Here is a 13622-nt window from a genome sequence, read left to right as displayed (position 1 = left end):
GAGCCGGGAGAGCTGCCGCGGGCGCCTGGATAAGAAGACCCTGGACCTCCTGCCCCAGCTCCGCGTAGTGGTGGGCGGCGACCGGGCCATGTTGCTGGTGTTACTGAGCTTGGCAGCAATATGCAGGAGCGCCCTGCCTCGAGAGCCGGTAAGCATCCCCCTCCGCCGTGGGCGCCCTTTCCTTCGGTTCCCATCCTTTTAGCTGAACCCTGACAAGCACATGAAGACCTACCAGCTCAAGTGTCCATGAACCACCCTCAGAAAGGGGCCAGATTTGCACCCCTGAGATAACCACCATGGGCCTGGAACTCCCACCATCCGGCTATTCCCATCCTGGGAGGAATTGTCAAACTGCTTCCCAGGGGGCGTGAGGTTTAGAACTGTCGCAGATGCCGCCCTGGGCATTTGAGCTCATCTAGTCTTCAGTGTTCTCAAAAGCAGGGTGGTACTCGACTCACACAGGTATGCCTCGTCTCCGGGTTCATGATGACAAACAAGACAGTATTGCTCACATCAATGCTGCCAGCCTATTACAGAGTCAACAGCCAGCCTGCATCTGTCTGCTTTTTCCTTTCTGTCTAGGGCCATGTTGACTCCTGAAGGCAGCTTTCCTCCCTTCTCCAGTCCATGAGTGAGAGAACAGTTCTAATTATTCAGGAAGGAAAGCTCATCTCAAGGAGGCATTTAGATTCGATCCCGGCCCCGCTCACACAGCATAAGGCATCCTTGATGACTGCGGAAAGTTAAAGCTTGCTTATAGTGTCCTGAAGGCAGCGGCTGCTGTCTTTGCCCTCTCTGTGCCCCCGCTGTCCTGGGGGCAGCTGTGAGGAAAATTGAATGAACTCTGCAAAGTGTAGAGCGGTCGCTTGCCTTTTCCTACACGCCTTGTCTTGCTACCAATCAACTAGACCGTGGCTCCTTCTAGGTGGCTTATTTGTTTAATAAGAGAATGTCACAAAACAAAAGGCAATGGATGACTTCATCCAACCTGAAGCTGTTCCATCAAAACCTCTGCTTCCCGCTTCCCCCAGGTTTTGGAAATGACGGGGCTGAGATCCTAGAGTCCCTTGGGTTTGTCACATTGTGTCTTGCCACTGACAATTACTGACAACTAAAATAAATGTTTTAGGCTCAAGATACTATTTCCAAACCATACTATTCATTTTTTTTAATGTAAACTTCAAAGGGGTTAGTACTGGCCTTTTATAGACACTAATGAGTTTTACTTTTCTGAAAGCTGTTTTAGAAAGATGAGATCACCGGTGCCCTCACCCCTGGTTTTCTAAGTAGCCCAGGCTAGTCCTAGATCAGAAAAGAAGTATGATATGAGCCTGGGGGCAGGTGAGGGGGTCCTGTGGGCTGCAGTCATTGCTACCTGCTTTCTTCTCCTCTTTGCATAGCCAGTCCTTAACTTGGAGAAATTAATTAATATTACTTTGTCCTGAAAACCAACCAGCAGGTAAGCCTTAGATGGTAAAGGGGGTCTCCCTGTGGCTCTCAGTAATCCGAGGCAGGGAAAGAAAGCATGCGTGAGGCCTGCCTGGTCTCCAAGCAGGTGGGTGAGCAGCTGCCAGGAAATCAGGCCTACCAGTGCCTAAGCCAGGGTCCAGCACAGCTACAGTGGGCAGCGTAATCCCCCTCAAGTTGTAGAGTGTAATCAAACTAGCTCATTTATTAAAAAAATTAAAGAATTTTATTTTTTAATTGTGTGTGTATGTGTATGTGTGTGCACACACACACACCCTCACCCTCAGAAACCAGAGACATTGAATTCTGGAGCTGGAGTTACAGGCAGTTGTGAGTTGTCCGATCTGGGTGCTGGAACCTAAATGCAGGTCCTCCGCAAGAACCATACGGTGTCTAAACTGCTGAACCATCGCTCCAGCTCCCTGCTCATCTCTGAAAACGTGCCACTTGTATATGCATCTAAGGAAAAAGATGGTGTTTTCTTAACTTGGTAAAGTAAGCAATGTGGTTTACTGGCTTCAACATGACATTTGGTTCCTCTTTCCTGCAGACTATTCGGTGTGGCCCTGAGACAGGTGGGTGCATTAGAGCACTGGTAAGCTCACGGGAGCCCAGCCACAGCATGGTGCCTTCCCTTGTTACCTAACGGGAATGAGGTTTTCAAGGCAGGATTTGGGGAGTAAGGATGTGCTTGAGACGGGCTGGCCGCCCGATGAGTTAGCACACAGGCAGAGTGGCACTCGCCATGCTAAGTGGGAAGCAGTACCTGCTACCTCACAGAGGGACAGAGATTAGGGTGTGAGGGGTGACACCACTGTGGGAAGTAGGCAGCAGATGTTTTACAGGTAGGTACCCGGCATGGTGGCCTTTGCCCATGGGTTTTGCCCAAGAATGTGACCAGGAAGAGTGAGCCACAGGGTCCAGTGGCAGCGAAGGTGGAGGGGGTGGTGAGAAAGAGCTGTCATAATGTGGGCTAGCTGGCTGGAGTCCTGGGTGAGGCTTAGACAAAGGAGGACTGGCGTAAGCATGTCAAACACCACACACACACACACACACCACACACACACCACACACACACCACACACACCACACACACACACACACACACACACACACACACACACCACACACACACCCCACACACATACACACACACACATACACACACACCACACACCACACACACACACACACACCCCATACACACACACACACACACCCCATACACACACACACCACACACACACCACACACACCACACACACACCACACACACCACACACACACACACACTCCACACACACCCCACACACATACACACACACACACATATACACACACACCACACACCACACACACACACACACCCCATACACACACACACACACACACACACACACATACACACACACACACACACACACACACACACACACACACACACACTGTGTAGTTTGGGATCATGAGGCCCAGAGAGTTTATTCAGGTGCATAACCCTGCCGGCCTCCAGGAGTTCGGCTTTCCTTAGCAGAGGTGAGTTGTGAACGGGTGATAGAACAGGAGTGTCATATGAACTCCCCTTGCCTCCTCCCAGGGCCATCTCCAGAGTGGATGGTCCAACACACACTCACCCCAGGAGACTTGAGGGACCTCCAAGTGGAACTCGTCAAGACAAGTGTGGCAACAGAGGAGTTTTCAATTTTGATGAACATAAGCTGGATACTCCGGGCAGACGGTAAGTTTGCATCAGTCATAGTCTCTACTAAACTAGAAATGTGAAGGGCATAGCACCCATTAATTCCAGTCCTCGGCACATGCCCTGGAAGTACGAAGGCATAACAACATGCAGATGACCAAGAGCAAAAAGGAATCACTAAGTGGAAACTCTGGAACTCGATACAGCAATAAGAATTCTGCATGTGTGTGTGTGTGTGTGTGTGTGTGTGTGTAACGATATGGATGTCAAAAACACAACCAGCCAGGGTACAGAGAGCTACACAGCTATATCTGGAATCATGCCTACAGTGGCACACGAAAGAGCAAAATAAGTGGTTTGCCGTCAGGATGGGGCTTGGGAGCTGCTCTGGCTTGGAAGTGATTTAAAAGCACAGGCAGCACTGGGCTGGGGGCGGTGCTTGGCTGGGTGTGTAAGTGTGCAAAGCCACTGACGAGCAAGGGTTTTCCTCAGTCACACTTCATGGAAGAGATGATTCCCCTCGTTTAGGAAAAGCTCTGCTTAGGTTACTTTCCTACTTCTCAAATGACATCATGAGAGTCCTGGCGCTTTCTCCAGGTCATGTTGAGAGCAACATGCACGTTCCTTACATGAGCCAATCCTGATGCCTATGATTGTGGTTTCCATTTGCCAAAGTTAAACTTGGTTTAGTCAAGAGTCCATTTGCTCTATACCTGGGAGACTGAAACAGGAGATTGCAACAAATCTGAGGCCAATCTGGGCTATATACAGTTTCAGGACAGCCTGGGCTACAGGGTGAGACCTTGCTTCAAAAAAATCAAGGAGGTTGTGGAAAGAGCCAGAAAGGTCCCGCTGACTGGGAAAGCAAGTCAGTGACAAGCTTCATCAGTATGTATTTCAGAGTAGTAGGAGAGGCAGCCAGGGATGCCTCAAAGGGGGACTGGATCTGTGTGAGTTGCCTGGGGCTGGAAGGACCAGGGCAGGGCTATAATAGGCTCTGGCCCCACACCAAGCAGGGTGAGGTCTTTGGTCGATGTTGTTATAGACTTTAAAGGGAACTTGGACATAGAGGGATGGAGGAGCAGAGTGATGAAAAAGTATGGTCTGTATGGACCTAGGGCGGTCAAAACAGGCAGGATGGGGGGTGCTGATGCTTAGAGGGGCTTCGTAAGAAAAAAGAAGTCAACGCTAAAGCCTGACGCATCCACTAAACCAGACATAAGCAGTGGATAGGACCCTTTCATTCCATCCCTAGGCACGCCTAAAAGAAGTACCCATATGCACACACTGAAAGACACACCCTAGGACATGTGCAGATCCCAAGAAGTTGTTTCAGACCAGGGCAGATACATCACTAACCACAGGCACTTTGTATAACTCAGGCCAGCTTAGGAGCAGCAGGCTTTGGAATCTGAAATTTTTTATTTATTTAATTTTTTTTTTTTTTTTTTTGAGACAGGGTTTCTCTGTATAGCCCTGGCTGTCCTGGAACTCACTCTGTAGACCAGGTTGGCCTTGAACTCAGAAATCCGCCTGCCTCTGTCTCCCACCTGCAGGGATTACAGGCCTGCGCCGCCACCGAATTTGTACCTCCTGCTGATGAACTGTGGAAGTTCAGGCAGAATACCCCTCCCCCACCCCCTGACTCCTAAAACCTCATTCATTCCAGTCTGCACACTGGGTACCACGGTACACACCAGCCAAGGCAAAGCACTAACGAAAGCAACCTCCCACCTAACTGTCTCTGCAGCCAGCATCCGCTTCTTGAAGGCCACCAAGATCTGCGTGAGTGGCAAAAACAACATGAACTTGTACAGCTGTGTGAGGTGCAACTACACAGAGGCCTTCCAAAGCCAGACCAGACCTTCCGGCGGCAAAGCAAGTACCTGTAGGCTGCCCTTGGCAGACAGACCCTTTGTGTGAGGAGCGGTAATACCATACTTCAGAAAAGCCTGTGGTGCAGAGCAGAGCAGAGCAGAGCAGAGCAGAGCAGGGCAGAGGCCTGGCTTCAAACTCTGCTGGTCTGCTCAGCGCCTGGGGAAGGCAGCAGCTTTGAGACTCAGTGCCCAACAAAGGGAGGGGAGTTGAACTTAAACTGTATCCGGACTCTAAAATGCCACACTTCTCTGATTCTGAGATATATCAGGAGATCGGGCTGGGCCCATTCCCCACAGGGACACTGGCCAAAGACCTGCATCAGCTGGAACACAGAGATGCTCCAGTAAATGACAAAAGAGAAGGGGGACAGGGGCTCTCAAGTCCCACAACCTAGGTTCAGTCCATAGGACCTACATGGTAGAGAGAGTAATTCCTCCAAGTTGTCCAGAACTTCCACACGCACTATGGCATGATCCCCAACACACACACACACACACACACACACACACACACACACACTACATAATGTGAAAATATTTACAAATGAAAATGGCCCCCACAGTGGCTCTGCTCTTGAGCTGTAGACGCCTTGCCTTGCTTTGCAGTGGACATTCTCCTATGTTGGCTTTCCCGTGGAGCTGAGCACAGTCTACTTCATTGGCGCCCATAACATCCCCAACGCCAACATGAATGAGGACAGCCCTTCTTTGTCTGTGACCTTCACCTCGCCAGGTAAACTTCTCAGCTCCTTGGTTCTTTTTGTTTTTTTTTTTAAGATTTATTTATTTATTATATGTAAGTACACCGTAGCTGTCCTCAGACACACCAGAAGAGGGCGTCAGATCTCACTATGGATGGTTGTGAGCCACCAATGTGGTTGCTGGGATTTGAACTCAGGACCTTTGGTAGAGCAGTCGGTGCTCTTACCCGCTGAGCCAGCTCTCCAGCCCCAGCTCCTTGGTTCTTCTGCCTTACCGGCTCACCTGCATTATGGCACATGGTTTGGTGCAACAAGCCTTGGCGACCCTTTGACACTGTCTGCTTCCTCCTCTGTGGACACAGTACTATGCAGTCCTCACTAAGGGTACAGTGTTAAGTTAGGTAAATGTGGGAACGCATGCTCCTGGGTGCCGGGTGGGACGCAGAATGCACCATCTCTCCAAGCACTTGCCCTGGGCAGCGCACACAGCAATGGTGAAGCTTCAACTCTGGTCCTTTGTGGTTGGTGCCTTGAGCCATGGAGGGCGGCTTTGATGTCGCACCAGTTACTACACAGTACTGTTTTAGCTTCCTAATACCACCAAAGCTCATTGTTTATTGTTGGGTTTTGTGTGTGTGTGTGTGTGTGTATGTATGTGTGTGTGTGGGGAGGAACGTATCCTTTTTTTTTCTGAAGTGAGTTTTATTTGGGGATGGTTTCTGAAGAGTTGCAAAAGTAGCATGCTTCCATGCAGCTCTTGGTTCCGGTTCCGGCTGCAGCTGCGGTTCTGGTTCCGGCTGCAGCTCCACTGGTGGTATTGGCATCTTGTTCTCGGGGTGCACTTGTGAAAGCGAGGAAGTCACGTCGGCATATTCCCAGCAGCTGAACACCAGGCTCTTTGGATTTCAGCTGCTTCAATCTCCTCCTGTTCCAGAGGCCCTCGGTCGGCCATTATGCCACCCCAGCCTCTGGCCTCTCTTTTTCACAGCCTTGTCAAACATTATCTAGATTATCCAATCTGAATTTGTCTGATGCTTGCCTTGTAGGTGGGCCAGGGATATGAGGCTTGGGTATGGATCCCACAGGAGGCCTCGAACTCTTCTCATTAGGTCCTATCTGGGGTGTGTGACATCGTTGGTGAGGGTCGTGCCTACTAGGCATCTGGGTACCCAGCACCTGGGGCTTCATGTCTGGAAGAGGCAGGACCTATGTGTGTTATCAACTCTCACTTTTGTTTTCAAGTCACTTCCTGGAGACTTTTGATAAAGGCTGTATTTAAAAGGGATTACTTAAAGCTTCCACAGGAGAATGACTTCCTGTTTAACAGTAAAATGCGTGTGTGTGTGTGTGTGTGTGTGTGTGTGTGTGTGTGTGTGTGAGAGAGAGAGTGAGAGAGAGAGAATGTGTGTACTGGGCAATGGGTTATAATACTTTTCACTCAAATGTAACAACTTTCATTCACATTCCCAGGCTGCGTAAACCATGTCATGAAATATAAAAAGCAGTGCGTTGAGGCAGGTAAGTAGATAGCACTGAGATTCTGCCACTTGGAGATATTCCTGACTGGGGCCCATAAAGCTTCATCCATCCTCAGACAGACAAGTCACTGAGATAAAGAGGTGGAGGATCTCTAAGTCACTCAGTGAAGGAGCTGCCAGAGTCGCTCTGGGCCGAGCAGCTATCCAAACTGGGGCAGGCTCTTAGGTTTACACGGTACAGCAACAGCTATAGGAACCCATCTGTCCCTGTGCTAAACTAACACTTTATCCCAAATCCCACTTAACGGTGTCCTTGGAAAGCTGTTTAGTGACTGGAGAAGATTCCCATTAGCCTTTGTACCTGCTCATCACAATCGACCTGTGGTCAGTGGAGGCTCTGGGTACCTTCTATTTGGAAGTTAGTGATACTGGGGGAGATCTTTCCTCCCAGCAAGAGAGCACTGTAAAAGAATGGTGCTGTGAAGTCCAGGACACAAAGTGGCTGTCCAATTCACTCCTGGAACCAGTTCCCAGCCAGGGCCCACAACAATCCTTCCCGTAGGGAAGGTAGCCCATGCTATTATATATACAGGTTCCTGGAAATTTGTCCAGTCTTATTTGCAAGTCATATGAGTGAGACAACAGACTTTCTGATAGTTGATCTGCCAGGGATTCCTGTAAACTGTGTGTATTTCCTTCCTTCTTTGTATTCAGTGTGGCTGGCAGCGAGTCCTTGTAAGTCCTGAGGCTAGGTGTACTTCCTTCATATTTTGGGACATATCTCCTAATCTGAGGCTCTTCCTCCCACCCTAGCTCTCACATCAAAATGTAGAGTGAGAATTGAACCCAGTCACACTGAGATCTGTACCTACCACTACCAGTTCAAGGAGGCTATTTGTAGCAAAGCAGCGGCACTGGGGTAATCCCTAAACTTTCTTGGACATCAGATACTTTGGATTCTGGGAACAGTGTCAGACGATATACTAGAGTCCTGGTCTCTTGGGTGTGTGCCTAAGGATTTAGATTAGTTTCTGTAAAGTCCCCTTGGGGACTCAGATAAGGGAGGAGTTATCAGAGTACTCTCTCAACTTGCAGGAAGCCTGTGGGACCCAAACATCACTGCTTGTAGAAAGAATGAGAGTATGGTTGAAGTGAATTTTACAACCCATCCCCTTGGAAACAGCTACATGGTTCTCATTCGACGGGACAGAAGGTTGGGGTCTTCTAAAGTGCAGGAGGTACTCTCCCCTTATCACCACCCCACCCCCAACCTCTAGCTTCTGTCTCTTAAAGGGGAAGTACAGACATTTTAGGATCCTCCGAATAGGTTTCCTTTCAAGAGAGCGGTAGCTAACTGTTGTCCAACCATGCTAGGGCTACCTTGATTAATGTAGCAGAAACAAGCCTGTAAGCATCTGGGGAATGAGGAGTCTAAAACAGCTAAAGGCAGAAATTCTAGGCTTCTGAGTCCTTATTCAGAGTCTGATGCATCAGAAGTCAGTCAGGAAGAGTGGCTTCATCACTGACAATCTCTACACAAATGCGACTTAAAGCTCTTGACCACATCTCACTTGTCTGTACCAGAATAAACTGACGAGGACATCTGTAGCCATTTCGGTGGATGAGGAGAGCGAAGGTGCCATCGTTGAGGTGAGTTAAACAGCCTGGGAAGGGAGGGATGCTAGATTCGTGGTCGCCCCACCATGGATGCTTTCTGTATATGCACGTGTGGTGGCATGCTAGGGACTAAATGTAGGACATCTTGAATTCAACACCTGATACATACTGAGCCCTGATGCTTCTTTTTAAGGATGGCAAGTCTCTCCCTAATCAAGCAGTGTTATCAGGGACTCCTTACTGGTCTTCACAGTGGTGAGATCAGAAAGTTCGCTCTGAAGCTGTAGTGTCTTTTGTTTGGACTAGTGGTTGTTGACTTTTCAAAGTGTCTTCATTTCTATTTACTATCATGGATTCTCAGGGTAATGCTAAGATAGGACAGCCACTTTATTTCCCCAAAGCCTCAGTTTTAAGTGAAGCTGCAAAGGTTTGAGGCTAGAGGGCTAGGGCCCAGGTCAATGCCTGAACTTTGGAGAGCAACTGTTTGTCTTCTGGGGGGTGGGGGGAAGTTCGGTTGGCCCAGGTGGCAACAGGACACCCCTGCAGTTTACAGCACGGGTATGCGGAGGGTCACAGTACAACTCAACCACACCCATGTCACTCTCCACTCCCTGGAACACCAAGTACTCAGGGTGAACAAGACAGCAGACCCCGGCATCAGCAACTGCTCCTTTCAGGAAGCCGTGGGCATCAGGGAAATCACCTCCTGCTGCCCAGAGGGGTGATTTGTATGTTTATTGGGATGGAGCTGCCCTTTTAGATTAGGAAAATACGCGTCAGTAACAGGCACAAAGTTCAAGGGTATTGCAGGCATTTTGATCCTGGATTGGATTTGTGGGCTATAGAAGTATAACGAAGCAGAAAACTGACCATGCCAAGAGGTAAAAGCAAGCAAACAAACAAATATAAATAAATAAATAAAAGGGGGTGTTGTAAGTGGGGACACAGTAGAACATTTCCTGAGGCACCCAAGAACTTTCTGATCGCCTTTTCTCCTCAGCTGACCCCGTATTTATACACCTGCAACAGTGACTGCATCCGACGCAAAGGGACAGTTGTGCTTTGCTCAGAGACAGGTGCTCCCTCCCCTCCTGATGGCAGTAAGTACCCGTCATTACCACAGGATGGTCAGAGAGGCTCAGGAAGCACATAACAGGTTAGGCTGTGTCTGTGAGGAGCATTAAGAGGTTCCTGCCCGTGTGCCGGAACTGCTGGTACAGACTATGCTGTCCCAGAGAGTTCATGGCCAAGTAAGAAAGGCTTGTTTGAAATGAAGGCACTCTTTTCAAAAGCGTGTGAAGAAGTTGTTTTAAGTGCCTTGCGGCTTTGGGATGGGGATCAAGGACTGGTGTGAGCAGAGAGGGTCTGTAGAGGGCAAGCATTGATGAATTCCCTGAGTCTTTTTTGGTTAACAAATCAGGAACACCGGCACCAAAAGATGCCTCCCTGGGGCCTGAGAGCATGTTCTGGAAAATGTATGGATTTAGAGATGCCTCCGTTCTTTTTAAGGACTGAATGTTCTGAGCCTAGCCCATGGGTGGGGTCGAAAGACAAGAATCAGCCAGGCAGGCTTTTGATAATTACCCGAGAACCCAGACTTCTATGTGGACACCCCGGTGTGTATGCTTTATATGTGTAAGTTCATCCTGAGGATCAAAATGTCTTCAAAAACAAAAGCCCCAGCACTCAAGCTCTAGTTGCCACAGGGAAAATGCAAGTGTGCCTGAGGAATAGAAGCCCGAGTTCAGAGAATGGCTTCAGCTCCTGCTGAGAATCCAGGAGGATTCTCAGAGGGCGAGTGAATTACTCAATGGGCACAATCACTTGTACACACGCTTTACAACCTGGGGTGGGTCTCTCCTGGAACCCAGGATAAAAGAAAAAGCACAGACCCTAAAGTTGTCCCTGCCTTCCACACATAGCTGTGGCACACGAGTGCCTACATCCCCACACATCACACTAATATTTTTGTTGTTGTTGTTGTGAGCCCAGCCTATCACGGCTGAACCGTCTCTCCAGTCCATAGTAATCCCTTTTTTTTTTTTTTGGAAGACCCCGGGATACCAGCAAAGGACCCTTAGTCAGCAGACCACTCCCCAAAGATCTTCTAGCCCTTGGTTTGAAAGGTCTAAACTTCCAAGGAGAGTACGATAATCCATTTACAAAAGGGTAACTGAGCTGTTTCCTGCAGACAGCTGGCTGCCTCTCCTCCTGGTGCTGCTGGTGGCTACGTGGGTCCTGGCAGTTGGCATCTATCTAACTTGGCGGCAAGGTAAGGGTGCTCGCTCTCTGAAGACCCTCGGAGGAGACCCTCCCCATCTGCATGTGTAGAATAGATGTGGCAGCATACACCTGCACTCTTAGCCCTTGAGAAGAAGATGAAGAAGGCCAGGGGTCCAAGGCTATCATCAATTACTGTCCAAGGCTAGCTTGAGCTACATGAGGATCTGTCTCAAAAACAAAACAAAAAGGAGCTCTTAGTGTACCCCGTGAGTAACTCCTGTGTCATGGCACGTGATTAACTCCCTATTTTTAAGCTAAGAAAGTCACATGAACTTTCACATCAAGAATATTTGCATTTAGAGGATGCTGTTGGTGCCATGTCACTATAGGGTTACAGTAGCTTTCTACATAGTCTTGCTGTGGAGCACAGTGTGGGGGTGAACTTTATAGAGGTATACGAACTCTACCACCTCCAGGTAGAAAATGGTACACACGACAGTCGGCCCAGCTCCTATTATGATGGTAGAGGTCATATCTGTGTCAAAGGACAGCCGTTTTAGCAGCCTGTCTCACGCACTGTGCCCTCAAACCTCAACAGCTGCTGTGAGCTTATCTGCAAAGAACAAAGCTTGAATATAAAGGCTGATTCATTGGTAGGGACTTAGATCTACATCTTTTAAAATGCTTCTAAGATTCCAGTGCAAGCATCAGTGTTGCAGGTATTCAAAAGGACTATCAAGGACTTTTTCTTCTGTTGGGAACAAAGCTCTGACCCTGATCCTGGCTGACACTGTCTGGTGGGGATCAGTTAGTAGTGATGTTTTAGTCTGCGGTAAGGGCCTGCTATTTGCTGTACAGTTAACAAAGTCCGCTCCCCTCCCCAGGAAGGAGTACGAAGACGTCTTTTCCTGTTACCACCACGCTCCTGCCCCTCGTTAAGGTCCTGGTGGTTTATCCATCTGAGATATGTTTCCATCACACAGTCTGTTCCTTCACCGACTTTCTTCAAAATGACTGCAGAAGTGAGGTCATCCTTGAAAAGTGGCAGAAAAAGAAAATTGCCGAGATGGGGCCGGTGCAGTGGCTTACCGCTCAGAAGCACGCGGCAGACAGAGTAGTCTTCCTTCTTCCCAGTGACGTCCCGACCCTTTGTGACAGTGCCTGTGGCCACAGTGAGGGCAGCACCAGGGAGAACTCTCAGGAGCTGTTCCCTCTTGCCTTTAACCTTTTTTGTAGCGATTTCAGCAGCCAGACACATCTGCACAAATACCTGGTGGTCTATCTCGGGGGAGCAGACCTCAAAGGCGACTATAATGCCCTGAGTGTCTGCCCCCAGTATCATCTCATGAAGGACGCCACAGCGTTCCACACAGAACTTCTCAAGACTACGCAAAGCCTGTCGATGAAGAAACGGTCACAAGCCTGCCATGGTGGCTGTTCACCCTGGTAGCCCACCCAGGAGGAGAGAGAGCCCAAGCCTTCCTACTCAACCTTCCAGTGACAAACGCTTGGTGATCACCCTGAAATGTACTGTATAGGCTTCTGGAGGTAGTGCTAGTACAAAACTTGCTTTCAACTGGAGTCTGCAGAGTCAGACCTTGAGCACACATGCCCGAGGCGAGTCATTAGCGGGCTTTACGAAGACAATACCATTACAGACATTAATGAGTGGAACCTAAATTTGCAAATATACCCAAAGCCGGGTACTGATTGTCACTGAGAACTATACACACTGGCCATGAGGTAACGAGGAATTTCCTAGTCAGGTGTCTGGCCATGCACTGCCCACGCTCTATGCTGCATGTGGACCGTTTAGTCCTGTGACATTTTAACCTATTATGAATAATCTGTTTGGGAGGTACACACTAATGCTGTAGCTTCCTAAGAGAAACCGCTTATGACAAACACGAGCTGGACTACAGCTGACAAACATTTTGCCTGACTAGATGACGTAGTGGATATGTAATCACTGTACTGTTTGTTGTTTGCACAGTGCTTTCCCTTGCCAAACTTTTGGACAGGTAACCTTTACTTTTTATCTTAGACGTGCTAGGAATTGAAGCCAGGATATTCTGCGCGCTAGTGGGACCCTGTTTCCGGTAGCTGACTGCTACAATGTTTGTTCCTGAAAGCCTGGCATGCTGGCACATCCCTTTAATCCCAGGGCTCTGAGGCAGAAGCAGAAGCAGGCAAATCTCTTGAGTTCAAGGCCAGTCTGGTCTACACAGTTTCAGGACAGCAAGGGCTACATAATTGAGAAACCTTGTTTAAAAAACAACAAAAGCAAAAGTTTGTAATTAATCCTGTGAGTTAAAAACTGTATTTTTAATTATGTCTAGGTGTGTGTGTGTGTCTACAAGCGGGTATGTGCATGAGTATCCACTAAGAAGATTATCCAGTCAGAAGTGTCATTCACAAGAGTATCTATCCTCTCAGAAGTATAACACACAAGAGTATATCCACTCAGAAGTATCACTCTCAGAAGTGTCACAAGAGGTCAAAGGCCTAAGATCCCTTAGAGCTGGAGTTACAGATGGTAGTGTGTGGCCTGGCATGTGCTGGG

General features: G+C 48.7%; 1 protein-coding gene across 1 annotated transcript; it reads left to right on the top strand.

The window, feature by feature from the left end:
- The first annotated feature begins 19 nt into the window (after window positions 1–19).
- On the top strand, window positions 20–13384 carry Il17rb (interleukin 17 receptor B). Its single transcript, XM_052189982.1, has 11 exons — window positions 20–148; window positions 2018–2042; window positions 3062–3202; window positions 4914–5041; window positions 5647–5773; window positions 7212–7259; window positions 8315–8457; window positions 8804–8869; window positions 9837–9936; window positions 11028–11108; window positions 11944–13384. The coding sequence occupies exons 1-11, from the start codon at window positions 89–91 to the stop codon at window positions 12507–12509; spliced, it is 1485 nt and encodes a 494-aa protein (XP_052045942.1). The 5' UTR covers window positions 20–88; the 3' UTR covers window positions 12510–13384.
- The last annotated feature ends 238 nt before the right edge of the window (window positions 13385–13622 follow it).

The sequence above is a fragment of the Apodemus sylvaticus genome, chromosome 8, assembly GCF_947179515.1.
Source record: "Apodemus sylvaticus chromosome 8, mApoSyl1.1, whole genome shotgun sequence".
Taxonomy (NCBI): domain Eukaryota; kingdom Metazoa; phylum Chordata; class Mammalia; order Rodentia; family Muridae; genus Apodemus; species Apodemus sylvaticus.
This window is presented reverse-complemented; position numbering and strand designations above follow the sequence as displayed.